The sequence below is a fragment of the Gobio gobio genome (genome assembly GCF_949357685.1).
Source record: "Gobio gobio genome assembly, chromosome: 22".
Classification (NCBI taxonomy): Eukaryota; Metazoa; Chordata; class Actinopteri; order Cypriniformes; family Gobionidae; genus Gobio; species Gobio gobio.
Window position 1 is genome coordinate 27471615 of NC_137118.1, and position 27742 is coordinate 27499356.

The following is a 27742-nucleotide window of genomic DNA, read 5'->3' on the forward strand; positions in this document are numbered from 1 at the left end:
TTGCTTTTGTCCCGTTAATCTAATTGCCGTTTTTCACTCCCATTAAACCTGCAGCATTAGTGATCAGGCACATTTGATCATCCGTCACATAACAACAACGTTCAGTGTTTTCTGAGGAAGGGAAAGTGACGTGCATTTGCATATGACTGACCATCAGCGCCTGAAAGAAAACGCCTAATGAAAAGACTGTAAATAGAACGACAAGATTTTAAATAGACACTATTCATGTGATCTTGGCATTTTGGCATCCGGCGCTCACATTGACGGGCACCTTGGTAAAGTGGAATTGTCATCAAAACAGCAGGAGAACATCTGAGTCTTTTCAAGGTGAGAGACAGAACCCAATTCATTCAACTCACGTACGAGCACATCTCAATGCAGTCAAAGTCAGGCGGCAAACAGTGAATGAACATGAGTGATGAGCGAAGGAGCGAAGGGGAGGGAAAATTGGATTGCTGTGTAAACTTCATGATTGTATTTGGGTCTTTTTACATGTTAATAAACTCTGGCCTGGCCATAAAGAAGTGTTTTGTTAATCTGCAAGTCTATGTTTATAGTTAAGTGGTGGTTGTAGAGGTTGTGGTAATGGTAAAAGATTGGGATGGTAATGTGGGCTTTCTGTTATCAAAATTAGGTTAAAACTAATATGAATATAAAAAAGAACATCTTTGGAAAGCTTTTCACTTTCCGATTATACTTTTCACCTTTTCACTTTCACTACTTCAATATAAATGGTCCTGCAGTGTGACAAACGGATATTTGAAAATACAAATATTCTTTGTCTCTTAATTATAATGTGATCATAAAAGCCTCCTGCATAATAGATAATAATAAAGATAAGAAACATGGTAAAAATCGGCACACCACTGGGCATTTCAAGCTCTAAAAAGTATTATAACTAAGTTTGCAGGTATCTCTGTCAGAGAGAATCGGTGCAAGACGCAGTGAGTCTTAAAATAAATGCTCCCTAAAAATAAGTGTGTGTGCCACTGCAGACGCATCCACTGCAATGCAGCAGCGCTCAGGGTCTCTTTCTCTGTGCGAGCGCTTTGAGGAGCACTGCTGCATCGATTTGGTGCCATTTCATTTTTTTGCTGGTGGGAAGAAACCAAAGCCCCGGCTATGCACAGACACTGCATCATGCTGCAGTGCAAACGTGCTTCTGCTGGACAAGCAGTTTCCTGTGCTGCATATGAGGGTGGTCCAGTAATGCAGCGAAACCCTTCAAAGGGAGATGTAGGTATCTTCAAATATAATGAAGTATACTTTGTTCAATGAGATGGGTTTCTGATCTCAAACACAGTGTGCCCGATGTTCTGCTGAATCATACTGCAGGTCTAATGGTGACTCAGTGAGAGCTGTGTACTGAAGGCACAGGCTATCTGAAATCTTTAAGAACTCCTCTTTCAAACAATGCTTCCAAATGTATGTGATAACAGCATCTGCAGTGTACAGTACTGCTGTTTGCTTAATCAGGCTAGTTGAAGATTATGTGCCACACAGCATGTTAACACAGGACATAAACTCAATATTCAAACACAGAGAGGCTACTAAAGTGATAGTTCATGCTTAAAAGAAAAATTCGGTCCTCGTTGTCTTGGTTTCTTCTGTTGCTCTTTTTAAAAGAATTAGGGCCAGATTTACTAAACAGGGCATATTAGCATGCAAGCGCAATTCCAAAAAAGCGCGATGGGTGTGGAAAGTTCTGCACATCTACAGATGACGTAGAAATTAAAGAACACAGACGCAGCCGGATCATTTCCATAATGACCAACGCAATCTACCAAGGCAGCACAAATTAGCGTCTGGTTTAAGACAGTAAATGGGCAGTTAATATTGAATAGTGTGATTCATTTAAATACTCCCCTCCCATAAATTTTGCATCTGAAAGGGAAACTCCTACAAATGCATATGCAATAAATTCAGCCACAAAAATAACCCTGTCCACGCCTTTTCAGCGCTAATTTTTCACTGCATGTCTTTAGTAAATCCTGACAGTAGTTCTTTTTAATGCCAAAAGAGGTTTTGCGCTGGCGCAAGCTATAAATGTGGTCCTTAAAGGAGTTTAGTTCACCCAAAGATGAAAATTACCCCTCAAGCCATCCAAGGTGTATATGACTTTCTTCTTTCAGCCAAACACAAGTGGAGTTCAATTAAAAAAAATATATCCTGGCTCTTCCAAGCTTTACAATGGAAGTGAATGGTACCTTAGAAATTAAAGCCCAAAAAAGTGCATCCATCCATCATAAAAGTAATCCACACAGCTCCAGGGGGTGAATAAAGGCCTTATGAAGTGATGCGTTTTTGTAAGAAAAATATCTATATTCATAACTTTATAAACTAGAATAAATTATGGAATAATTAAATTTGTTGGGTGAACTAACCCTTTAATGGGGACTGAAGTGTTCAAGCTTCAATGCAAAAGCACCATAAAAGTCAGTGCCCATAGCTTTCAAACATTATATTCATTTTTTTTAAGAGCAACCAGTACATTATTCAAATTTTCTGAATCATGGAAGAAAGTCATGTTATGTAAATAAGTAAATGATGACACGATTTTCACTTCTGACTCCTATACTCTCATAGTAGAACATAGTAGAACTCTCTTTCAGGAAGGTTGGATCTCTCCATGATACATCAGAGAGAAAGCCTAGAATTGCAAAACTTAAAGGTGCCATTGTTCCTCACATGTTAGTTCTGGTGTGGCATGTTTCAGATAGCTCAGGAAGTGTGCTGCGGTCTGATAGCACACATGCCTCACCTCTCTCACAGCTTACCTGATTCATTTCACACATGCCCAGTCAACGGCTACAACAATGTAATGAGATGTCTGTTTATCTGTAACCACGGCAATCACGTGTTTGACGTCTCTCGCAACATAACCAGAGGGAAACTAATGGATGTCTTGTGCAATGTGTGTACAGAGCAGACCTGATCGCTTCAGGCTGTGAAAAACGGCAAGAAATTCTTGTGCGGCATGATTGTTCTATGGGAGTGATTTCCTGTTCTAATGTACCTGTATGGACAAATTACTTTTACTTTGATATGTGGCTAGGAATTGCTCATCATAATTAGTAATAATAATTTCAGCATTTTTTGAAGGGCAATCTCACTTTACTAGTTAATATTTAGAAAACTTAACCATGACCAGGATGTCTACTTGGAAAGAGGGCTGACTGATGACACTAGACCATAATAATCTATGTACCAGAGAAATCTATAGAAATGTTCTATAATTAGGAACATTACTATTTACACGAATTACAACAGTGCCGTGTCGCTGGCATGTGAACAACTAGGGTGTGATTTTTTAAAAAAAACAGAAGGCAGGATATTTGAAGGAAAATGTCAGCCATCTCTCCCGACAAATGTCTTTTCTCGTCATTCCACAGTCTGGGATAAGTCACTTAGCCCAAGTGTTGGGCACTTGCTCTAGTATGACTATGCTGGTCCACCAGCTATACCAGCATAAACCAGTCTGGGCCCTGGACCAAATTTAAATTCATGCTTATGCTGGATTTTTCAGCAGGGTATATTCACAGTCTCATATGCTGTTCAACCTCAATCTATGTGATCTTCTGGTCTCTAGTTATGAATGTGTAGATCTAGAATATAGTGATACTAAACTTGAGCACTAATAATGTGAAGTTTGAATAGCACATGTTAACGTACTCTGAGATGAAAGCAACATATAGAACATAGTTTGCTCCAGCAGTTTGAAAGTAAAAAGTTTTTGTTATACAATCAGTTAATTACTGTCCTGCCACGACCACAGCGGACACACGACAGGCATCATGGGACAGATGGTGTGAGGAAAAAACCTTTTGTTTCCAACATCTTCAAAACAATTAGTCTCACCTGAGCTTTGCAGCAGACTGATAATTATACTGCAGTGACAGGGCTTAAAATGCACTGTACCCTTGAAATACTCATTATTGTGGATACTGTTAATAGCTTCAGCATGAAGACTTACAATGAAAAGATAAGTAAACTGTAAAAAGTAAAGCTGAAACTGAAACCCCTCAGTTTAAGCGAAGCACACGTGAACTGATCATCTCTTCCGCTTTACTACTATAGTTACAGCACCAAATAAACATGAATGAACATCAGAAGGAATGTTGAAAGATACAGGACAACTTACTGAAATACGTATCATGCCTCATGTAATCTCTCAATCTGTTTTGACCACAGAAAGGCGTCAATAAAATAGTTAGTGCATGTAATGTTACATTGATTGTAGGAAAGTGATTCAGTTACCAAAAACATGATAGTAAGCTGGAAAAAATTTACTTGGAGAGGAGCATTTTGCTAAAAGTATGCACTATATTACATATTCACTGTATTTTTACTTAACCTGTTCTTTAATATTTAATGTATGTTTTAATGTCATGTTTTAATGACAGCCACCATTTGAATGTTTTATACCATTGTTATATTTAAAAAACAAACAAAAAAAGGCACACTTCAGATTAGGGTCCAATTCTCACTATTAACTAACTATTAACTATGACTTTTGCCTCAATAAACTCCTAATTAATAGTTAGTAAGGTAGTTGTTAAGTTTAGGCATTGGGTAGGATTAGGGATGTAGTCATGCAGAATAAGCCATTAATACATGCTTTATAAGTACTAATAAACAGCCAATAGGCGTTTCTCAATGTCAAGTAACCTTCCTCTGCAGGACTGGTCCTTCCAAGTAACTTCCTTCAGAGGCTAGGCGAGGCTCCTCTTTAGCATTCGGAGAACACGTAAATGGAACAGGCTAGCAAGTGCACGTCAGCCTCATTACGTCAGTGAAAAGGTCCGTTAGCCATCAATAACGTAATTTGTATAATATCAATAAGGTTGTAATCTGTACTGGCATTTAAAAGTTAAACTTTACTTATATTTACTACGGTTATAACAAATGTTTGGTAACGTAAATACTTACACTTGAAAGCATATTGCCCCGTTAACGCTCTGACTCCGCCAACGTCCGATATTTTGTATTTTTTTAACAAGATAGCAAAGCTGCGCGCATAGGATTGTGGGTGATTTGAGAACGCTAAGAGCGCGAAGGTTACTCGTATGCATCCTTTCCTGTATATGGTATATTTTTCGAACGAAGGACTCAGACCTTGGTTGAAATTTCGAGGATCCTCAACATTGGAACAGCCCTTCGACGGACGTCGATGACGTAGCATCCTCGGAATTCTGGCTTCCGAGGATCCTTCCTTGACATTGAGAAACGCCTAATATCCTAGTAATATGCATGCTAATAAGCAACTGGTTAATAGTGAGAATTGGACCCTAAACTTAAGTGTTACCAATGTAAGTAGACTACAAATCAGCTAATTTTAACATTTAATGATAGTGATGGACCAACTGTGGTTCCCTATAGTTTACAGCATTCGTTGAGAGATATTTTTTCCTTGAGGAAATTGGCACTGTAAATCAATAAATCAATCAATAATGATTCGATTCGGAAGTAACTTGTCAACTAACTCTCAGAATATTAGTAGACTGTGGAGGTTAGTAGAATAAGTTGACATGTATAGTTGCAAAGTTACTTACAGTATATTACTTATAGTAGAATGAATGTTGGGGAGCATCAAAATAAAATGTCAGCAGATATTAAGTCCTACTAATCGACTAAAGTCTACTAATACTCTAATGAGAGTTAGTTGACAGTTACTTCTAGTCAGTAGAAAATTGAAATAAAGTGTTACCGATTCTAGGAGCAAAGATATATGCAGTACAATATGATTTATATGAAGAGGGAAGGTATTCAACCTAGGCTTTTGTTTCTAGTTTATATAAAAAATATAGCCTATAGTACTCCCCTGACAAAAAACAACAACAAAACAAACAAACTGAAGTCTTGCTTCTAAAAGTCTCAATAGTAAAGCATGTGCTCTTATAGCTTATTTTCTGATACTAATGCAATAACACATATCTACTCAGCACAGGCAATTAAATTCAACAAGTCAACCATGACAATTAGCAAAAATAACACAAAACCCAGAGAGAAGAAAATAAAACATGGAAACATTGTTTCTTCAATGTTCAGTAAACTGGAGTTTATGTAATATTTTCAAACACAGTCACTGAAAGATTATGTGTGTAGACATACGGAGTGACATTGGGCAGGTCATTGTGTTCAGTGTGTGTTTGTGTTGTTCTCTATGGGGTTCGAGATGTTCACTGTGAGCTGTTGAAGCAGAAAGGACAAACAAATGTAGCCTCACTGGTGCTGAATCCCTCATGAGAGGCAGATGTCCTGCAATATCACAATCACAGCACCACGTCTCTCACTACCTACACATCATTCCTGACTGCCCACTGCTATTAACAGATTAACTAAGAGAGTAACAGTTGAATTAATATCGCACACTCGCAGGTATATATTTTCGGTTAGTGGTCTACATATTTTACGATTATTTCTATAGTTTATTTCTATAGTTTATAAAGGCAAATTTTTATACTCCTATGTTTAAGAGAGGGCATGTATTTTTCTTCTGTGAGCAGCTGTTCCAGTGGATATTCAAGGCAGATCATGAGTGGTTCAGTCTCAGCACTCCAGCGTTCCAGCACTAATCCCCAATTTCAGACGGAAGTACGCAGTGCGCTCTGCGCCAGCCTTTCTGCTCATCAGGGCTTTTGTCTCAGTGCTTGGACCAGCATCTAAAAAGGGTCTGGTTGCTTATATATATTATCTCAATATTGCTCCAAACAGCACCAAATCAAGGTGCTGATTATGAAAAGCTGTGATCATGTATTAACAATGACAACACTCGTGAAAAATAAATATACATTAGCATAATTTTTTTAATAATATTTATTAGAAAAATAAGGTAACACTTTATTTTAGGGTTCAATTCTCACTATTAACTAGTTGTTTATTAGCATGCATATTACTAGGATATTGGCTATTATAGGATAATATTACTTATAAAGCACCTATTAATGCCTTATTCTGCATGACCTTATTCTACATCCCTTAATTCCACCCAATATCAAATCTTAAACGCTACAAAAACTACCTTACTAATTATTAATAAGCAGTAAATTAGGAGTTTATTGAGGCAAAAGTCATAGTTAATAGTGAATATGTGTTCCCCATACTAAAGTGTCACCGAAAATAATACTTTAAAAGAACAGTTTGAACTGAGCGTGGTTTTCAGACAGTTAATTGCAGGTTAATTGCAATTAATTGAAACTGTATTATATTTTAAATTTATATTAAATGCAATTAGCTGAACTTTAGAGTGATTTTTGACCTTGAGTACATCTTTATGTGTGATTTTATAAATACTTAAATTGTCTTTTATGTATATTTAAAGTGTAATATACTGAAAATAAACTCGCTACAACTTTATTTTAAGGTGTCCGTGTTACAGTGTAATTATACTTTAAAATACTGAGTAATAATAATTAACAATTATTATTAATAACAATAATGTAATGTGTAACAAGGATACTGTAAAATAAAGTGTTACCATCATTTATATTGTAACTTGTGTCAAGTATTTATATGTGCTTTAGTATGTTGGTCAACACATCAACATATGTGTAGTTCTTCAAAGGATGACAAAAGATGATTAAAAATGAATTATTTGAAATGTGCTTTAAGCAAAACATTTAATGCAACATTATTACAAAGTGTACATTATTTAAGTGTACTGAAGTGTAAAAACAGTCATAAAAGTACAGTATACTTTCTTTATACATTTAAGTGGCCTTTTATAATTGATATTATATTTTCTGCAAGAAGTACACTACATGTGCACAAATACATTAGGTGCACTTTTTTCATAAATGAATTGGATTACAGTGATACAGTAAATGTGATTCATCAGATAAATTGTCTCAAATGCAGTTTTTTTCTTTATTTCTTTAGTAACTTTCATTAGTTTTACTTTTTCTTTTATCACTTGGTGTTTTGGTGATTTTTTGTAGATATATTAATTTCACACGTATGAACATGCTCCACAAACACATCACAAACAGTGAAAGTTACCATACTTTTTATCTGTTGTGTTATTGTTTTATAATTTCAAATGGAACAAACTTATTTTTGTCAAATGTTTTGTTTGTAAAGTGTGGGTGGCATATTTTTCTTTAAAATAAATAACACTTGCTTTTGATATTTTGTTCTCTAATGTGATGAAATACAATAAACTGTGACTTTTTGGTTACTGTATAATAAAAAGAAGAATTGAAGTGTCTTTTAAGCATGTGAAGCACACACATCAGGAGAGAAGCGTGATGGTATGTTTTTGTCTATTCTCAGATGTCTGCTCATTAGCTTTCAAGTGCTCATTAAGCTCTCAAACAGAGGAGGAAAAAACCCAGAAAGCCGTGTGTTATGTGGACGGCTGGGAAATCAGCCGCTGCTCAGAGGGGAATGTGATTTCCACACGCTCAGCTCAGACACAAACACACGCATGTCACTCTCTGGCTCAGTATGCATTTGTGTGTGTGGTGTTAATGAGACTGATCATTAGGAAAAACCCAGTTCAGCTCTCCACAGACACATACGGATTCACAGGAGCAGCAAATGATGACTGCACACTCACTGATATTTAACACCTCTCTGTCAGTTAGCACCTAACCCTAACCCTCTGCTCCATAACTACAGTGCATTCAGAAAGTATTCACAGCGCTTCACTTTTTCCACACTTTGTTATGTTACAGCCTTATTCCAAAATGTATTAAATGCATTATTTTTTTCCTCAATTCTACAAATAATACCTCATAATGACAACGTGGAAGAAGTTTGTTTGAAATCTTTGCAAATTTATTAAAAATAAAAACCAAAACCAAAAAAAATCACATGTACATTAAGTATTCACAGCCTTTGCTCGATACTTTGTTGAAGCACCTTTGGTCTGAGGTCCAAAGTGCTCTGGAGCAGGTTTTCATCAAGGACGTCTCTGTACATTGCTTCATTCATCTTTCCCTTGATCCCGACTACTCTCCCAGTTCCTGCCGCTGAAAAACATCCCCACAGCATGATGTTGCCACCACCTGCTTCCCTTTAGGGATGGTATTGGCCAGGTGATGAGCGGTACCTGGTTTCCTCCAGACATGACGCTTGCCATTCAGGCCAAAGAATTCAATCTTTGTTTCATCAGACCAGAGAATTTTGTTTCTCATAGTCTGAGAGTCCTTCAGGTGCCTTTTGGCAAACTCCAGGCGGCCTTTTACCGAGGAGTGGCTTCTGTCTGGCCACTCTACCATAACGGCCTGATTGGTGGAGTGCTGCAGAAATGGTTGTTCTTCTGGAAGGTTCTCCTCTCTCTACAGAGAAACGCTGGAGCTCTGTCAGAGTGACTATCGGGTTCTTGGCCGTCTCCCCCAATCGCTCAAGTTTGACCAGGCTGCCAGCTCGAGGAAGAGTCCTGGTGGTTTTTCTTCCATTTACTGATGACTGTGCTCATTGGGACCTTCATTGCTGCAGAAACATTTCTGTACCCTTCCCCAGATCTGTGCCTCGATACAATCCTGTCTCTGAGGTCTACAGACAATTCCTTGGACTTTCATTGCTTGGTTTGTGCTCTGACATGCACTGTTAACTATGGGTCCTTATATAGACAGGTGTGTGCCTTTCCAAATCATATCCAATCAACGGAATTTACCACAGGTGGACTCCAATCAAGTTGTAGAAACATCTCAAGGATGTGTGGAAGCAGGGTGCACCTGGGCTCAATTTTGAGTGTCATGGCACTCAAGGCTGTGAATACTTATAGTGAATCATGATTTTTATTTTGTTTTATATTTGCAAAGATTTCAAAAAAACTTCTTTCACATTGTCATTATGGCGTATTGTTTGTAGAATTGAGGAAAACAATAATGAATTTAATCAATTTTGGAATAAGGCTATAACCTAACAAAATGTTGAAAAAGTGAAGTGCTGTGAATACTTTCTGGATGCACTGTATATACAATTAAATAAACTTACATTATTATTACTGTATATGATGATTCAGATTCAGAAGAATCCATCATGTGACATTCACACATCCAGTAGATGAGCCGCTGCTGGCATAGCGTTTCCTGTCTCGCTGACCTTGTCCATGTGCATTGTAATATAAGACTGATGTGCATCTCACCAATATCATTATGCAGCAGAGACTCATGGGAGGTCTGTTCTCAGGAGTGTATCATATATTCGCTGTACCCACAATGCCTTTGGCAATCCATTCAAACCCTGTTACCATCCACCAAACAAGGTCATGAAAAGACACATGCAATATCTGCATATTCATGAGGTTTCATAGCTAAATTTCCTGCAGTCAGTCCAGGGACTGAAGAAGGCCAAATAGCATGTGGAAATATTTATGTTCCTCTGCTGATACCAAAGGCTCCACAAGCAATGACAAAGTAGAAATTATGTGCACAATAAGTGTGAAATCCACCATCAGACACCTTAAGATCACTGAAAGACTAATGTTGTCAGTTTCAGATCTAAATGCCAAGAACCACCCACTTAAACAGGAAGAGATGCAAAGTGACCAATCACAGTTATTTTGTTTTTACTGGCTGTTCAGGACTTGCTTGATCTGAAATAAGTGAAAAAGGTAAAACTTTAATTTGATTGTCCACTTTGGATGTCCTTTTACTATAAGCATCGTTGCACCAACATGTCAACTAACTCTTCGGTATTAGTTAGTCTGCTTAATATCTGTAAATGTAAGAATGCAGTACATTTTGTGTGATATATTACATAAAATCCCCTTAATTTAGTGTAAGGGGATAGAATATACAATTTGTACAGTATACAAACCCAGTATAAAACATGGTTAACATAAAACCCAACGTGTGTGTCTGTGTGTGTGTGTGTTAATCAATGTAGTTAGTGTGCTGCTAAAAATTTGACAGGAAAAATTGCTGCAAATTATGTATATAAAAAACGTTCACCTAAAATCTAACGCAAGGACATTTGTGAGGCAGAAGCTGTTGCCTCAAAAGACTTTAAGGACAGATGTCTAGCATATATTATCAGAAGACGATTATTTATGTGCTGAGTCACTGGATCGAACATGACGGGCCATTAGAGGATTCTGTTCGGAACGGCACCGTTACCTTCCTCATAACTGCCAGATGCCACTTCATTCCAGCATAATTAAATCAGAGATGTTTGCCTCAGCTGGTCTCTCTCCATTACAGTAATGAATTCATCAACCCCACGGCCCCATTTCACAATCACATCTCTATACACTGTTTGGATTTAGATTTGGATTCGGTGTAGTAATGGAAGGGGTTAACATGTTGTGATCAATGAGATGTGAATTGTCCTAATTAAACTTTAAACTTTACCTTCATGTAATACTAAATGCAACACAGCTCTTCTGAGATCATGCGATGGGTTTGGATAAATAGAACTCATTTCGGTGTTTGAAACACATTTCTGCCATGTCCTAGGGTGTTGTATGTGTGATACTGCTGCTGAGACTTTATGAGCTTCATGAAACATTTCAAACCACGTACAGATGGGCCTCATGGGACAGGAAACGCCTGAGAGACAGCTAATAAAAGATGATGTATGCTTACATGGTGCATGTTATTATAGCACATTATCATTATCCTCATTGTCAATTCACATTTATGCGCACAGGTAAAGATGCATTTATAATTTGTGTTCAGCCTTTGGATCCCACTCTGTATACTAGTGGTTCTCAGATGGTGGGTCGCAGTCAGCAGGGAAAAAGTCATGCCAGATAGGAAAACATAGTTTGCTTTGTTGTGTTTTATGCTGTGAGTTATTGAGAGAATAAAACCATAAAAAATCTAAAAAAAATTTAATAACCAACTTGTCTTACATTAAGTCATGTTAATACGTTTGCATCATTTTGGGTCTATGAATTTTGTGATAGAACCAGTACAGTTTTGATTTTAAAGGCACACTATGTAACTTTTTGACCTCTAGCAGTTAAAAAACAAAACTGCATGCATTTTGCGGAAGAACATTTTGAGTGTGTTTGAATATGAGCCTTCACAACAGAAAATGCTTTACAGTCAACTCTGCTAGAGATCTTCATATGGCAATTTATCTGTTCAATAAAATACCTTACTCGCCCGTTGAGTAATAAAAACGCTATCATCTACTCGTTGCTTTTACAACATTTAAAATCCATCAGTTCACGCCATCTCTGAAAAGCCAAGCCAATGTTGATTCTTAATTTATTATGAGCTCTGTCACATTCTCTTTTTGCCAGCAGACTCTCTAGCTTTAAGAACATTAAGAATTTTTGTTTTGTTTGTTTTATGTAAAATGGATCCTTGAAACCAGCTGAGAAGCACTATGATAGTGTGTTCCCTGTTTGTAGACACCAAAAAAATAGAAGTATTCAAAAATATTGGCATTTACATCACATGGCCAATAAAACACTTACAACAGTGGCTGCAATTAAAAAGTCGAAACATTTGCCGTCTAGCTAAAAAAAAAACAATCCATAAGACATTCATTATTAGAGGTAAAAGGCGTCGCTGCGACGGGTAGAACTCATCTACTGAAAGCGGAGCATGAACTCTGTATGAACCTCATTATAATGAACAAAAGCAGCAAGAACAGACTAAATAATGTAATTAACAGCTTCACAGATTATTTCTTAATTAAAACGGATAAAGTGAAAACAACAGTAAGTGTATTCGAAACATGAAATGCTCAAGAAAAATTGAGAACAAAATCACAGCACAGAAAAGCTTCTTCAGGAGTGCTAAGTAATAAATCATCTACATTATATTTTCAAGTTCTGATGGCAATGGTGATGAGAACATGTGAAATGTGTCTGTGACATCATAAGGAAGACATTTTAAAAGGTTGAAACGCGCAACACTGATCGATAAAGCCATCAGCAGGAGTCCATGGGAAGTTATTTATACATTATTCAATGAGTTCACAGTGCTGTGCATTTATGAGCAGCACGCTTTACGGGATAGAGACCTATGGCTTATGTATGTTTACTATCATGTACTTAGTACTATGCTCCATTTCACTGTCTACTAGCATAAGCTTGTGTGTTCATCAATTCTGTATCACAGAACAGCACAGATTTAGTGAATGTTAACAGAAGGTTAAACATGAATTTCCTTAAGCTGGGTGCACACTGTGCGATTTTGGCCACGATTTGGCCATCTGAGACAAATTTTGCTAATCCTAAAAGATTCCTCTGATCCTAGGCTAAAATCTGAAGTCTTTGATTGTTAGTTTGACATGTTCACCGGCAGCCGATTAATGACCATTGCGATAAAATTTTTACCTTAAGGGTCCTGCACACTGTGCGATTTTTCAAAATCCTTTGCGAATGTTGCTTGTCAGACTGTACGAACATGATCCCCGATGTAATACATGTCACACTGTAGGATCTCAGTTGTCATTATGTCAGACTGTATGACAGTCAGACGCGAAAAACGGACGCAAGCAAGATACTTTTTATGTCATCAATTCGTAACACGTTCGGTAACGGTGAGCCGCATTCACAGACACAATGGTAGCGTTCAGCAAACAACAAAAACAAGCGGTGGCATTTTTCATTCACCTGACTCTTTCCGACATGTTCCCTGTTGTGATTTGATGTTGTCGCACGAAATGCGTCATCAGGTTCTGCGCTCCTATTGGTTCTTGATTTGACGGTCGTCCTAGGAGAAGTCACACTGCAGGATTGCACCTCAAATCTTCTGACACTGCCAGAATTTTGTCAGAGATAAAATTTGATCGCAATGGTCATTAATCGGTTGACGGTGCACATATCAAACTAAGGATCAAAGACTTCAGATTTTAGCCTAGGATCAGAGAAATCTTTTAGGATTTCAAAATTTGTCTCAGACGGCCAAATCGTGGCCAAAATCGCACAGTGTGCACCGGGTTTAGACAAAATTCTTGCAGTGTCAGAAGATTTGGCGCACAGTCCTGCAGTTTGACTTCTCCTACGTCGTCTGTCAAATTATCGTTGTTTTTCAAGACAAACTATGACCAAAATGAGCGCTTGAGATTTCTTTGTAGCCACCATTTCAGTCCTGCGTGTAATGCAGCTCACTGTCACCGAACGCGTCATTGATTGATGATATAAAACTCCGGATGAGTTTTCTTGCGTACGTTAGTTTTTAGCGCTCCTTGACTATCGTACAGTCTGACATTAATGACAACTTAGATGTTACAGTGTGACATGGCTTACGACGGATAATGTTCATACAGTCTGACAAGAACAATCATTTACATATGATTTGATTAAAATGATGCAGAATCCTAAAATATACAAGGACACAGCAATCCAATCTATAATGCCTCTGTTCACCTAATCTTTATTCCAGAAATAAAATCCATGGACTTCTAGTGCTGTTACCACACAGGACATCAATAATTTCAGCATTGTAGACAGGCCAAGCCTGATTCTTGGCTTTAGTCCCACTGAAATACTGCAGTTAGATCTGAATCAGGTCGTTCACACAAGGCATCCCAAAATATACGAGAACTAAGACAGATAACGTTACCTATCTACAATACAATACAATACTAATGTTGAAAGGTTGAATTGTACCTGAGCACAAAGACACTTGTAGACCAGAGTCAGACGACAAGCAGACTCATGAAGCTGTGACATCTGTCTGATGCTATAGGAGAAGAGTTTGAAGCTCCACAAAGACCTTGACATTCTCAAGTTGTGTAGAAAATCATCTATGAGCTGGTGCTTTAAAGAACTCATACCAACACACTGACCTGAAGAACAATTGAGCAACCTAAGATTCCCATACATGTACAAACAAAAAACGTTCTTGATTGTTTATTTGCTAAACCAGTGTTTTCCAAACAACAACAACAAGCTATACAAGTTTATTGTATAGCTACAATAAACTTTATTACCTGTAAGTTGTTAAAAACATATAATGCGATGCTCTTACTGCCTCAGATGTGGCCGTTCCAGTGACAGACATTCACTGGTCAAAAACATTGTAACTCCATTTGAGCTTGATCTTCATACCATTTTAATATTATAATGACACATGCAAGTGTCTGACCATACATAAAGCCACCAACTTTGGAAACACTGTTTAATGAAAAAAATACAAGGTTTTCGCCCGACAGCGATAATATGTAAATGTGTTGTTTTATCATTACCAACAACATCATAGCTACCCACCTATGAACTAACTGTGTTCCTACCTGACTTAAGCTCATGCTTCACTTTAATTTTGAGTACTACTTTTAATATTATAATCAGTTTTAATATGACATTTGAAGCAATGCATGATTGTGCAATTTTGTGTTATTTTAGCTTTAGTGGTGTGCAGTGGGATTTTTTACTACGTGGCAAAGGAAACACTGTGCTTAACTACAGTACCAAACATGAAAAAGTTATTTACAAAACTCATATTAATACTAATCTGCTAGGTTGGCCCACAGACAGCATGTATATCCAGTATTTAGAACCATTACAGTAATCTTTCACTGTGAGAATATTACTCTACAATATCCTCTAAAACAACATGTAAACAATTGCAGCTTGGCAAAATTCTCTATTTTCCACTTACAAGCTGTTTGCTCATTGTCTGCTCACATCAATAATATAGACTCCTAATGAGAGATGAGTGTTTCATGTTAAACAGCAAAAAACCCTCTGAATTTGGAAATATTGTGCACTGTTAACCAAAATAAGTTGGCAAAACTAAAAAAACTAAATAATATATATTTTTTAAATTCATACATTTAAATTAAAATGATCAACTTAAATATTTTTAGTAGATGAAAATTGGATAGCTTTAAGTAGCTAATTCAATAAATGCTACATTGGTAATTGGTAACAAAATGCATTGATAGCATTAGCATAGAACTTGCTGAATGAGTACAGCAATATAAAACATTTAACATACTGTGTATCTGTTCTCAAACTAAGCTCATGCTCTTAAAAACTAACATAGCAAAGCATGCTGGGAAATATACATCCCAGCCCAGTTTGAGTTAAATTTAAATGTGTCTAAATTAAAAGAAACAAGTTCATAAAACTCAAAACAATGAAACAATTCAGATTACTTAAAATGTGTCCGAAAAGAAAGTTCTAAATAAAAGTGAATTTGATTGAACTAATTTGTTTAAAGTTGAGTTGCCTGTACTCAACTAAATAGAGCAATTTCTATTTAACAAACATGTCTACATTTAGAACATATTTCAATGAGCTTCTATTAATAGAATCACAGGCTTTTGAGTGCTTATGTACATGTAATGTATTAGTACAATGAAGTACATGTAATTAGTACAATGAAGTACTAATGCAATGCATGATGATGTTAATTGCATGTATAGAACATACAAGCACCACATATACACACCCATGATGCATTTATCATCCATGATGCATTTATATTTCTGTCCTGATCTTTCATCTCACAAAATTCGTGATGTATTTCATCAGGCTTAGAATCACTTTAACTAAAGCTTCCTTGTTAGTCAGCTGATCTGCTGTCTGTTATTGATTTAGACTGAAATGTCCAACAAAACCGATTGCATTTCCATTTCAGGCCTAGACGATTGATCACAGTGCTTGCAGTGGGAGGGTATTTGAGCTTCCCAGCAGCACTTGATTCAAGCAAAGTATGCATCTGCAGCCATGTGAGGCAAAATGCTGAGGTGAAGTAAGGTTATGAAGATCGAGTCATGGAAGATCTCTGGTCCACCTGAAATACTCTGAGCTCCAAGCAAAAATCGACTGTTAAGTCAGATCAGAATTATTATAATTTAACAAAATTAAATAAAAAATTGTGAAATTAAGCTGTTATGGATAAAGGTACAGTCCCTTTGGTGGGTTGTACTGTTGAGTACATTGAATATACTGAAATAGAAATAGACAAATATTTGCAATGCAAATAGTTGCATTATCAGGCTGACTTCAGGAAACTTCTCGCAGGATGACAGTGCATCACTGCACACTGCTAAAAGTGTCAGAGCAGACCAAAAAAACTGGGGAGAAAAAAGGAAAGGGAGGGAGATCCAAGATCCGAGAGTGGAAGTCTGGCAGTCCTCCAGCCATTATAATTCTTCAAGCTCTCAAAGTCACGGTGGAGAGCAGATAGTATTACTGACGATCATCTTTCTCTGGAAGGGTATCGGCTAGTCTTTGTGGAGACTCTGACCTTGAAATGGAGCAGAGCCAACAGGAAGTGTCTTCCTCTCACTGCAGCACTGCTGCATTATCACACACTCATGTGCGTAGTCTGATGCAACTCATGTGGGCAGGTAACCGGTAATAGTGGTTAAATTTGATAACAATTGTCAAGCAGCTTCAAAGGGGCATCTGCGTCACTATCGACGCCCATCTCGAGTTAGTTATACTTCCAGGGCTTAGTCACAGGAGTGTGCAGCACGACTAACAAGATACAACACGTCTGCTTTGAAGTGAAATACCACACAGCGGCACTCACATCCGGCTCTTACCTTACTATGAAACGAGTTGATTAAATGTACAAACAAATAATGTTCTTTGATCCAGTATGAATTGACTATCAGGGGTATAAATGAGCATTTTCATTATTCAAGGAAGATACTGCATTTTGATAACTAGACCTAGACCCCAAATGACCCCTAAAGGAACACAGATTGTACTTACATGTCTTTGGAACAATATCGTTAGATTCCAGAGTTTGAGATGGATATTGGTTTGCAGTGCCATTCTGGACAGGTTTGAAAGTGCTCTTGGGGCTGGGTGGAGACACAGAGTTCGTGTGAACAGTCACTGCTGCAGTGGGTGTTAAAATAGCCACCTTAGATGAGGGGACCTCAAAGGGACCGGCCGTGGACTCCCCCTCCACAAAGACTTTGGGCTGTCCTGGGACAGTCGATGGGGTGACTGTAGAAGGTGAGACTGATAATGGATTCTGAGTGAAGTCCGAATTTATTATAGGATCCTGTCCTATGCGCTTGAGATCAAGGTGGGTCGGTGGCTCGTATTCAAAGATCTTGTCCACAAAGACCCACTTGAGGCCGGCGGTGCAGAGAGCCAGACTCAGCAAGCAGGCCAGGATGGGCAGGATGCAGATTTTTTCAGAGCGGACGCAGTTACTCACCCGCTCCAGATCGAGGCACACACAGCACACAGGCAAAGGCATGCATCCCAGTGGACCACGCTCAGAGCTGTCGCCGTTCCCCGGCACGTCCTCTTCCGCTTGCTCGGGCGTCTCTTTCGTGGAGACCTCAGACAAGGCTTCTGAAGGAGCCACTTGAGATGCAAGTCCAGCTGAGATGTCCTCCGTTGCTTCCGACTTCATCTCTCCCCCTCGTTCTGTCTCTCAGAAGCAGATGTGCAGCAGACCTCCCTCTAGTGCTGCGGCAGCAGCGGCAGGCATGCTGCCTCATAAAGTGTTCTTTCCATTATCAGATCACCAGCGAGGGGGAAGGGACTCGGACACGATGCTCAACTGACTAACCTCGTTACTAAAGAGGAAGAGGAAGACTTCTGTTGCTTTAATTTCTGTCGCCCAGGTCGCTCTCACGGTCTCCAAAGAAGCAGGAAGAAAAACACAGGCAGCAAGTCTATAAATAAGGCATATGCTCCGAAGGCAGATGTGTGAGGCCGCCCCAGGGTGGATCCCGCCTCAGAGCGTGTCAGAGAGGTCCGGAGAGAGTGCAGCACTCACCTGGGGGCAGGGCTGGAGGAGGGGGCTGCGGTTCATGCTGTCACGCTTTGCCAGCCGCTGCTGAAAAAGGCTGAATCATCCGCAAGCAGCAGGTGTATGTCTGATCAAAGCGGCGGCTCCTTGGAGCGTAGTAAGAGCCGGTCGTTAAAGACTTGCGCACAGAACCACACGGAAGGACGAGGAGATAGGAGTGAAGATTACACACACCCCTTTTTACACCCCTCCTCTTTCTCCCTCTCCTTATCCATCACACCAACACACACGTTCTGTCTCTCACTCTGCCTAGTGTCTCTCTCCTCTCCCACTATGAACACAAAGCAGAGAGTCGGGCAAGTCTGCGCTTGATCCAATTAGGAAGAACGGCAGCGAATGAGACAGTCTCTCTCTCTTTCTCTCTCTGTCATTGATTCTGCTGTGGATGAGGATAGAGTTGTATCACACACACTGATGGGATGCTTTCTCAGGGGAATATGCTGCTATTGTTTCTATTAGTGGTCGAGTGATATGCTTATTTTCAATGACTAATAACCAGAACTGTATCAAGAAGGAAGGGTGGGCGATGGTAGACACAATTACAATAAATAAAGTATGCATTAGTAGGTAGTTGACACAATGTTTTCACAGACCCCCCCCCCCCCCCAGATTTCATGTTCAAATTTATATGACTATATAAGATAATATGTGTATTTAGGTTCTGCTCACCATTTTTGCTTAAGTTTTTCACCATTTTAATTATATTTTGTCTTCAGTAGTTGCCCTGTGGTGCAACAAATAATTTTTAAATGACAAATATTCATAGAATTCTTTAAATCAATATGAGTCCATAAAAACTGCATGCATAATAATTATAAAAGATTTTACAAACATTTCTTCAACTTCCCAAATGTACTGTATTTCATATTACAATTTGAGGACATCTGAAGTCTACTGCTTAAGCTTTTCACAAGGTAGATATTGCAACTGACACAAGTGATCAGATTTTAAGAATTATCTTTACTCAATAACACTGCAGTGGTGCTGATAATAAATGAGAATAAAACATGAATGGAAAGGTTTAATCATTCAATCAAATGCCAGTTTTTAAATAACAGAGATGTTGTTTAAAGGCTAAATTGATTTGTTTGAGTAATGTTGGTATATATTCAGTTTGCCTTTTACTGTTCTATAATCACATTTGCCTCTACATGCTGAAGGAACGCTGACTCAGGGGCCGAGAGATCGCGGGCGGTCCAGAACCCCCATCCATGACCAATAAATACTGAATGAGGAACAGACTCCATAGGGAATACTGCAGCCACACCGGAAATCAGTGTGCTTTAATATAATGAGGCGTTTTCTTTACACGTCACACATAATGTAAGAACAAGGGCTTTACTAATTAACTGTTTTTGTCACTATTATGTAGTTCAAATAGTTCATTACTATGGTCTTTCATTGCCATTAGATTAATTTTCTTCAGTGATCTCAAAATAAAGCCAATTTCACAGTTAACACAGTGTGATTTGTCTTTAAGGCCCTTATATAATATGGAAGCATAAAAGTCATTATATAACATATTATTATATAACATATGGCTGAATGATTTAACATGCTGAATATTACAAACAAAAAACAGGTTAATAAATTAAGGCACTCTGAAACTAAACCTCTAAATAAGTTAAATTGTGTTTCAGTTGAGCTTAAGATGCTTTTCTTTTTTTATTTTTGTGAAGTATTTATGTCCCCCCACAAATTGTCATCCAGACCCCCCACCCCCATTACTTTTGATAATCAGATTTATCACTATAATACAACATTCTTATTATTAAAATCATCTTAAATTAAACATACAATAAACAAAACTTTTTTTGCTTTACAGTATTCAGAATTCAATTCAGTTAAAATAGCTAAATCATCATAAAAATGTCACAAAAAAATCCTTTTCTTTGTGCAAAACAATTTCTTTGTTTTGATTTTGAGGTACAATATGACTTGACAGGTTTCATTTTCATTCACCTGTTTGAAACATGAGGATCTCCAAATCTTATCACAGACAGAGGCCATCTGTTTAACAGATTAGTCGAATTAAGACTCATCCTTGGCATCATCTCTGTCTGTGTACGTTTTTGAATGATCTTTAAATGATGATGTTCAAACTCACTATTTTATGCACACAAATATACACATCCCCTTGGCATTAACTAAGCCCTCAAATACTGACGTGGATTGATAACTTGTTACCATTATCAGATGAGCTGGGATTAGTGACCACACAACACGTGACATCGAGCAAAAGCCCTTGCAGGGGTAAATGAAGCAGATACTGAGGGGTTTAAGTCCCCTCAGGGCTGTTAAGCTGTCCCACGTCTCATTGCCATTAGGCTGGGAATCAAACGCACATGAGGTGTGTGTATGCAGCAGGGTCATAAGGTCAGGTCAACAGCCATGACCCCTCACTCTCACAGAAGAGAGGAAGTGGACTCTCATTGTATGGACAGATGCTAATGTCCTGCTGGACATACTCTCAAACAACTAAAGAAAATGTTAAATTCCTTATTAAAAGAATGTTTAACATGTTTACAAACACAATTTAGTGAGAGCTGTGGCGTGAAACAGCTACTGTGCATCTCACTGCACAGCAACAAACTATAACCTTAGTTTATATGTCAACACTAGATCTACAAGTGAAGGAGGACTGAGAATTTAATTTTCAATTATTGAATATGTTAATATGAAATATATAAAGTGGAAACACATCCAGCAGCCATATCACCCTGTAGCCCAAGACTGAAGACTGGTTTCCCACTGAAGCTAAGCAGGGTTGAGCCTGGTTAGTATCTGGATGGGAGACCTCCTGGGAAAACTAGGTAGCTGCTGGAAGATGTGTTAGTGAGGCCAGCAGGCTCACCCTGTTGTCTGTATGGGTCCTAATGCCCCAGTATAGGGATGGGGACACCATACTGTCAAAAAGCACCGTCCTTTGGATTAGACATTAAAACGAGGTCCTGACTCTCTGTGGTCATTAAATATCCCAGGATGTCCTTCGAAAAAGAGTAGGGGTGTAACCTCGGCATCCTGGCCAAATTTGCAGATTGGCCTCTGTCCAGCATGGCTTCCTAATCATCCCCATATACTGACTGGCTTCATCACCCTGTCTTCTCTCCACCAATAAGCTGGTGTGTGGTGAGGGTTCTGGCGCAATATGGCTGCCATCACATCATCCAGTTGGATGCTGCACATTGGTGGTGGATGAGGAGGTTCCCCCCTTCTATATGTAAAGCGCTTTGAGTACCCAGAAAAGCGATATATAAATGTAACACATTATTATTATCTGTATAATTTTCTTCAGGACAATGACAACAACGGTAGAGAAAATTAGAGAATGATGGAAAATGTACAATCCATTCCATCAAAATGACAGATAATGATTATATGTAGCATAACCTCATGTACATATGAAGGTTATTTGTTTAATAATTTGGGATAGGTGCCAAAAAGGGTGCCAAAATCAGAGGTGGACGAAGTACACAACTCCATTACTTGAGTAAAAGTAAAAATACTATTGGTTAAATATTACTCCATTACAAGTGAAAGTTGTAAAGATAGATTTTTACTTAAGTAAAAGTACAGAAGTACTTGCTTTTAAAAGTACTTAAGTATCAAAAGTAAAAGTAAACGCATTATTTTATTATTGTTGCATTGTTGTATGAATGCACGCTGTTCCATCATGGTGGTTTAAGCCAGTCATGCTCCATCCGACATGCTAGCATATCTTGAACTCATTTAAATGCTTGCTTAAAAGTTACAAAGCTCTTATCAAAGTCAAAATCATACTAGAAAAGAAAGGTTTCTACATTGTGTTTATTTGACAGGATTATGTAAAAACATATTTCTGAAAGGAATTCAGTTAACATTATTAGCCCAACTACGCTTTTGCATGCTAACTAACATCATTGTCGGACGTTACCTATGCGTTAGCGCTGTATCCACAAGGCTATGGCAACTTGGCGGGTAAATCTATAAAAATCATTTGACCAATCATACCAGTGTTAATTTTGACAGCAAATTTGGATTTAGTTTTAGTCAGTCTTTTGACTATAACATTTTAGGCATCTGAATTGTTTTAGTTTTAGTCTATTTTTAATTGACTATAATAAGATTTTAGTTTTCAATAGACTAAAATTCAGTACTTGTGGTCTGGCGTCAGAGAGGCAGCTTTCTGTGTGCACTTTCAGACTTATCCACGTCTGGTCTTCTGAATTTTAACTTTTAAGTATGACTATGTTTGTGCGCACAGCGTCTGAGAACTGCCGCCTTCTATTTTGCCATCAATTGATTGGTTTTCAAAAAATACTTGGAAATCATTGAACTTCATGTGATCCTACAAGAGTGATTACTGATAGGCTGTCTGCAAAAAAACAAAAAAACAATCAAATTTTAAAGAAGAAAACAAATCATCCACTGACTTTCAAAGCGGCTATGACTTTCTACTTCGAGGGCTTTGATAGAAATGTAATGGAGTAAAACGTACGATATTTGTCTTTCAAATGTAGTGAAGTAAAATTCATAAGTTTCCAGAAACAAGAAACAATACTACTCAAGGAAAGTACAGATACTCAAAAAGTGTACTTAAGTACAGTACTCAAGTAAATGTACTTAGTTACTGTCCACCTCTGGCCAAAATTAACAAGTCATTAAACTTAAAGTCAAGACAAAACTTTGTTTTCTAGTGAGTAAAGATACAGGAAGTGGAATTAATTATTTACGTCTAAAAATGGCGAATAAGAGATCTGACCTGGAATAATCTCTGATCAGTAACGTGAAGTAGCATCGGTCTGGCAGGTGACGGGTTACTGCTGCATTAGGAGATGAGACGCTTTTCATGCCAAACACGTCAAGGCAAGAGTTTTATTAACAAACACGGAACAAGGTCTCGGGCACCAATTCAATAACGTTGCCTTTCTCTGCTGACTCACAAACACTGAGAGCTTTTAAAGAAATGGAGAGGCCTTTTGTCCTGTGCTGTCACTGAGCAGTGAGACTGGAGTCAGACTCACAGCGTCACGTCTGACTGTGTGTTCATGCCCTCACCTCCAACAGCCCGCCCGACTGGAGCCGCTGCTGCAGGATCATCCATCTCACACGCGTTTACACACACACACAAACTCATACAACACATACACACACACACACACAGAGCGATTGAGGGCCCAGTTAAGTGCGTAATGGTGAGACATGAATTTAAAGTCAACATGGTCCTGGTCTTATTGATTCATTAGTGCATGTTATTCCAAAGAAAAATTTGTTTCTGCCTTGAATAATTCAGCAAAATATAACTCAAATGATTTCAAAATCAAGTTCTACCCTACATCGTTTCTCACTGAATTTCATGTTGTACTTGGGAAAATACTGCATTACAGAAATAAAATGGCTTTCGAATGGTGTTTCACGCTAAGTACTGAAAACATTTAAATTTTTTAACAGTATCTTTGATTTGTTTTCCCGTAAAAATACTTTTTACATTTTCTTAATTTAAGTACATTTCAGTATTATTTATTTATTATTTATTCAGAATTTTTTATTTTCTAACAGTCATTTCTTTGCAGTAAAGGTGGATCCCATCTAGCAAGCATCACTCTATTGAAGGACTTCCCAATCAGAGAGGGCTATAATAAAACGAATCATTTCATTTCACAAAATGCTATATCGGCAAGTACCCACACATTCACACAAAAAAAGCTTACTTCCACGTTGCAACATAAGAAGAATATGACCAACAGTATTGGCTTGAGCATCAAACTCTAACACTTTCACAATCTGAATAGAAATCAAATTAATTTCATTCATGTTTCTATTCATTAGTCCAAGGCCAAAATAGATATAAAACAATGAAACAAATGGCTGCAATGTCTTTTGAAGCCTTTCAGAGTCACACTGCTGATGCATTAGTCAGTTTATCATGGTAATGATGTTTCTATAAAAGCCAAACTCTCCTGATCTTGCTGCAGTGCGGAGCGCAGCACTCAGCGTGCTGTAATTATTCATGCGGTCTGGAGGTGCAGTGTGTTCCTTCAGAGCTTTTCCCAAACGGCTTTCAGTTGGAAGAGTGTGGCGTGACAGAGACCACTATAGACAGAGAGCTTGTTTGCACTGGGCACGCTACAGTGGATATACAAACCCCTGCAGTAACACCTCTACGCCTACAGTACTGTAATACTCTCTACAGGGTAGCCTGACCCACATCAAGTCAAGCATCACTATTGCTATTGCTAGGGTTAGTGATTTAAGCAACCACCTAGAACATAGCAAAGCAACTCCCTAAGTTATCCAGAATAGAGGTTGATCGATTGATTGGTTTTGCTGATTAATCGGTACAGATAACCGATTGCTGGAACAATCGGTTATCGTCAAAAATCTATACCGATAGTTTTTCTGTGTTGCGTCCGTTGCTGATAAAGGTCCGCTGGCATTATACAGTACAAGAGCGGCCTCTAGAGGCGAAATAAAAACAATCACTGAAGCCTTGTGGTGTTTGTTTTGACACGTGATGCTGCACACTGCACAGAGCAGGACACTTCAGATACGGATTTAGTATCTGAAATATAGACAATGGAATGGTAAGTATACGGTACACTACAGTACATATTTTCTTTATTTGATAAAGTAATTCATTTGTTGACTAGATGCTGCATTAGTGGAGAACAGCAGAATGTTTGCCCTCGAGGCTGAGAGGATGCTAACATTAGTACCTCAAGTGGTTAAAACAATGTGACAAAAACATACGCAAGCCCGACCCAAATGTCTAGTGTCATGATTGTTACCATCTATTTGCATTAGTTTATATCCAGCTGGTTGCCTTTATGCAGAGCTGGCCCAAGGCATAAGCGAACTAAGCGGCTGCTTAGGGCCCCCTTGGCCACCAGAGGGCCCCCAAGAGCACAAGAAATTACTCTCTGGCAAAGTTATTTTATGACGATTGAAATCGCGAAATGGCCTTAAACAATTATTGCAATAAATTGTAAAAAGTTTTCTAATATATGCACGGATTGATTTTGACAGTGCTGCACGAGCTCGCGGCGCCATCGGCTGGAAACTATTCGCTTGTTAGTAAGGGTTCAAAGTCCAAAGTGTGGAAAAATTGGCGCTAAAACTTACTCGTCAGTTGCCCGGTAACCTTTTTATGAATGGATTGGTTTTGAGAATGCGCTATATGGTTTAGTGCGAATATATTGTCTGACGTGCTGCATGTTTTGGACAGAGTAGGCTACAGCATAGCTTCCAGTTTCTCCCTTGAAATTATAAGTTGTGTAGCCTACATTTTGGAAGTTTTTATTTAGAAAATAAAAAGGTTCTTTCTACACAGTCGAATGGAAATCAACAAATTTAATTTAATTTACGCCAAAATAAAAGCTCTGTTTAATGTTTGAAAGAAATCAACATTTCTTGTTTTTAAAATAAGTCTCTTCTTCTCACCAAGGCTGCATTTATTTGATTAAAAATACAGTAAAAACAGAAATATTGTGAAATAATATTATAATGTAAAACAGCTGTTTTCTATGTGAATATATAGTAGCCTATATAGTAGCCTAAAGTGTAATTTATTCCTGTGATCAAAGCTGAATTTATCATCATTACTCCAGTCTTCAGCCTTCACAAATCATTCAATGATGATTTGATGCTCAACAAACATCTATGATTATTAGTGTTGAACAATGTTTTTATTATTTTTTTTTAAAGCTTTCTATTTCAGAGAAATGCTGTTCTTTTGAACCTTCTATTCATCAAAGAATCCTGGGGAAAAGTGAGCATATTCAGCATAAGAGACTACTTAAAAAAAGTACATATCCCAGTGTGAACTGTAGTACTGTAAGACTTACTGTAAGACTTTGAATATTAGAGTTTTTTACAATCGCTATGACAATTTTTTCAATAGTTTTAACAAATTTCCTAAACTCTTAACGCACCTACATCACACAATTGGCAAAACGGTTAATTTCATGCTCAATATCACACATTATAAACTAAAATGCAACATTAATTTTCAAAATACAATAAAACACTAACACAATACACTATGTCTATCAAAACCCTAACACATGTTCTCTTCCAATATTATACAATGCCCTTCAGTTTTATTTCATTATCACCATGTTGACAATAGCAAGTTCCTGTTCTTCATTTAGGAGCTTTCCTCTACCCCTGAGGGAGGTAGATGTTGAATCCTTAGATAGACAAAATACAGTTAAAATTCTCTAAAATTCTGGATAATGGATGCCACTGTATCCCGGCTGAGATTTGGCTGTACTCGTTCACCAGCCTCTCTGTATGATAGCCTGTGGTTTATAACATGGTCTATGATAGTAGCTTTTATTTCATCAGTTACCCTAATTCTGGCCCTTCTTTGAGCGCCACCATGCATTCTAAATCTTCAATCCCTACCTTGTCCTTGCCCAGGCATTCTACTTCCTTGCCCTTGTCCCAATCCTCTCCCTTGTCCTGTTACTGATCTTCCTCTCCCTCATGCAGGCATTTTTCTTACTTTCCTTGTGTTGCTCTATATTGTATATCCTTTTTCACACAAGATAAGCCCAAAGGTCCTCTTCTACTGTATACCATGGTCATGTGATTGAAAGAACATCAACATTTCCTAGATGGGAATCAGCTGTGATTTATATATTTGAATAACTTCAATCCGCTGTTTCTCAGTAACGATGCAATAAAACACAGGGGATATATTTCTGTTTCTGCTTGTGTGTAAAAGAAGTTCAAGCTTTTAAAATTTGTGTTAACTGTATGAATTTTGTGTAAAAGCAACAATAAATGTGTTAATTGTATAGCCTACACAGACAGATGTTGTGAAAACTGCGTTAAGAGTTTAGGAAATTTGTTAAAAGTATTGAAAAAATTGTCATAGCTATTGTAAAAAACTGTAACGCCTGATCACTCTTGTGGGTTTGCTACTGTTACAATTAAAAAACCGTATAAGGGTAAAAACATGACAGGCAGACATGATATAAGCTCTCTTGTTATCCTTTCATATTTTGTCTATCACTAATCGTCAGTCCTCCACAGACCTGTCTAGACACTATAATTGAAACCTGACCTGTTCAGATGACCACTTACAAAAACATTCAGACATATGCAGAGAATGTAAT

General features: G+C 37.9%; 1 protein-coding gene across 4 annotated transcripts in view; it reads right to left on the minus strand.

The window, feature by feature from the left end:
* nrg1 (neuregulin 1) overlaps positions 1–27742 on the minus strand; it is a 97138-nt gene that overhangs the window by 16345 nt on the left and 53051 nt on the right. Inside the window, exon 1 of one of the 4 annotated variants that reach the window (XM_079805366.1) lies at positions 17582–18766. The exons of 2 other annotated variants lie outside the window; for them this stretch is intronic. In XM_079805366.1, coding sequence (XP_079661492.1) covers positions 17582–18239 — 658 coding nt within the window. In that variant the 5' untranslated portion in view covers positions 18240–18766. Of the gene's footprint in view, positions 1–17581; positions 18767–27742 lie in introns of those variants that run through there. One more of the 4 variants, XM_079805365.1, reaches the window with a different exon arrangement.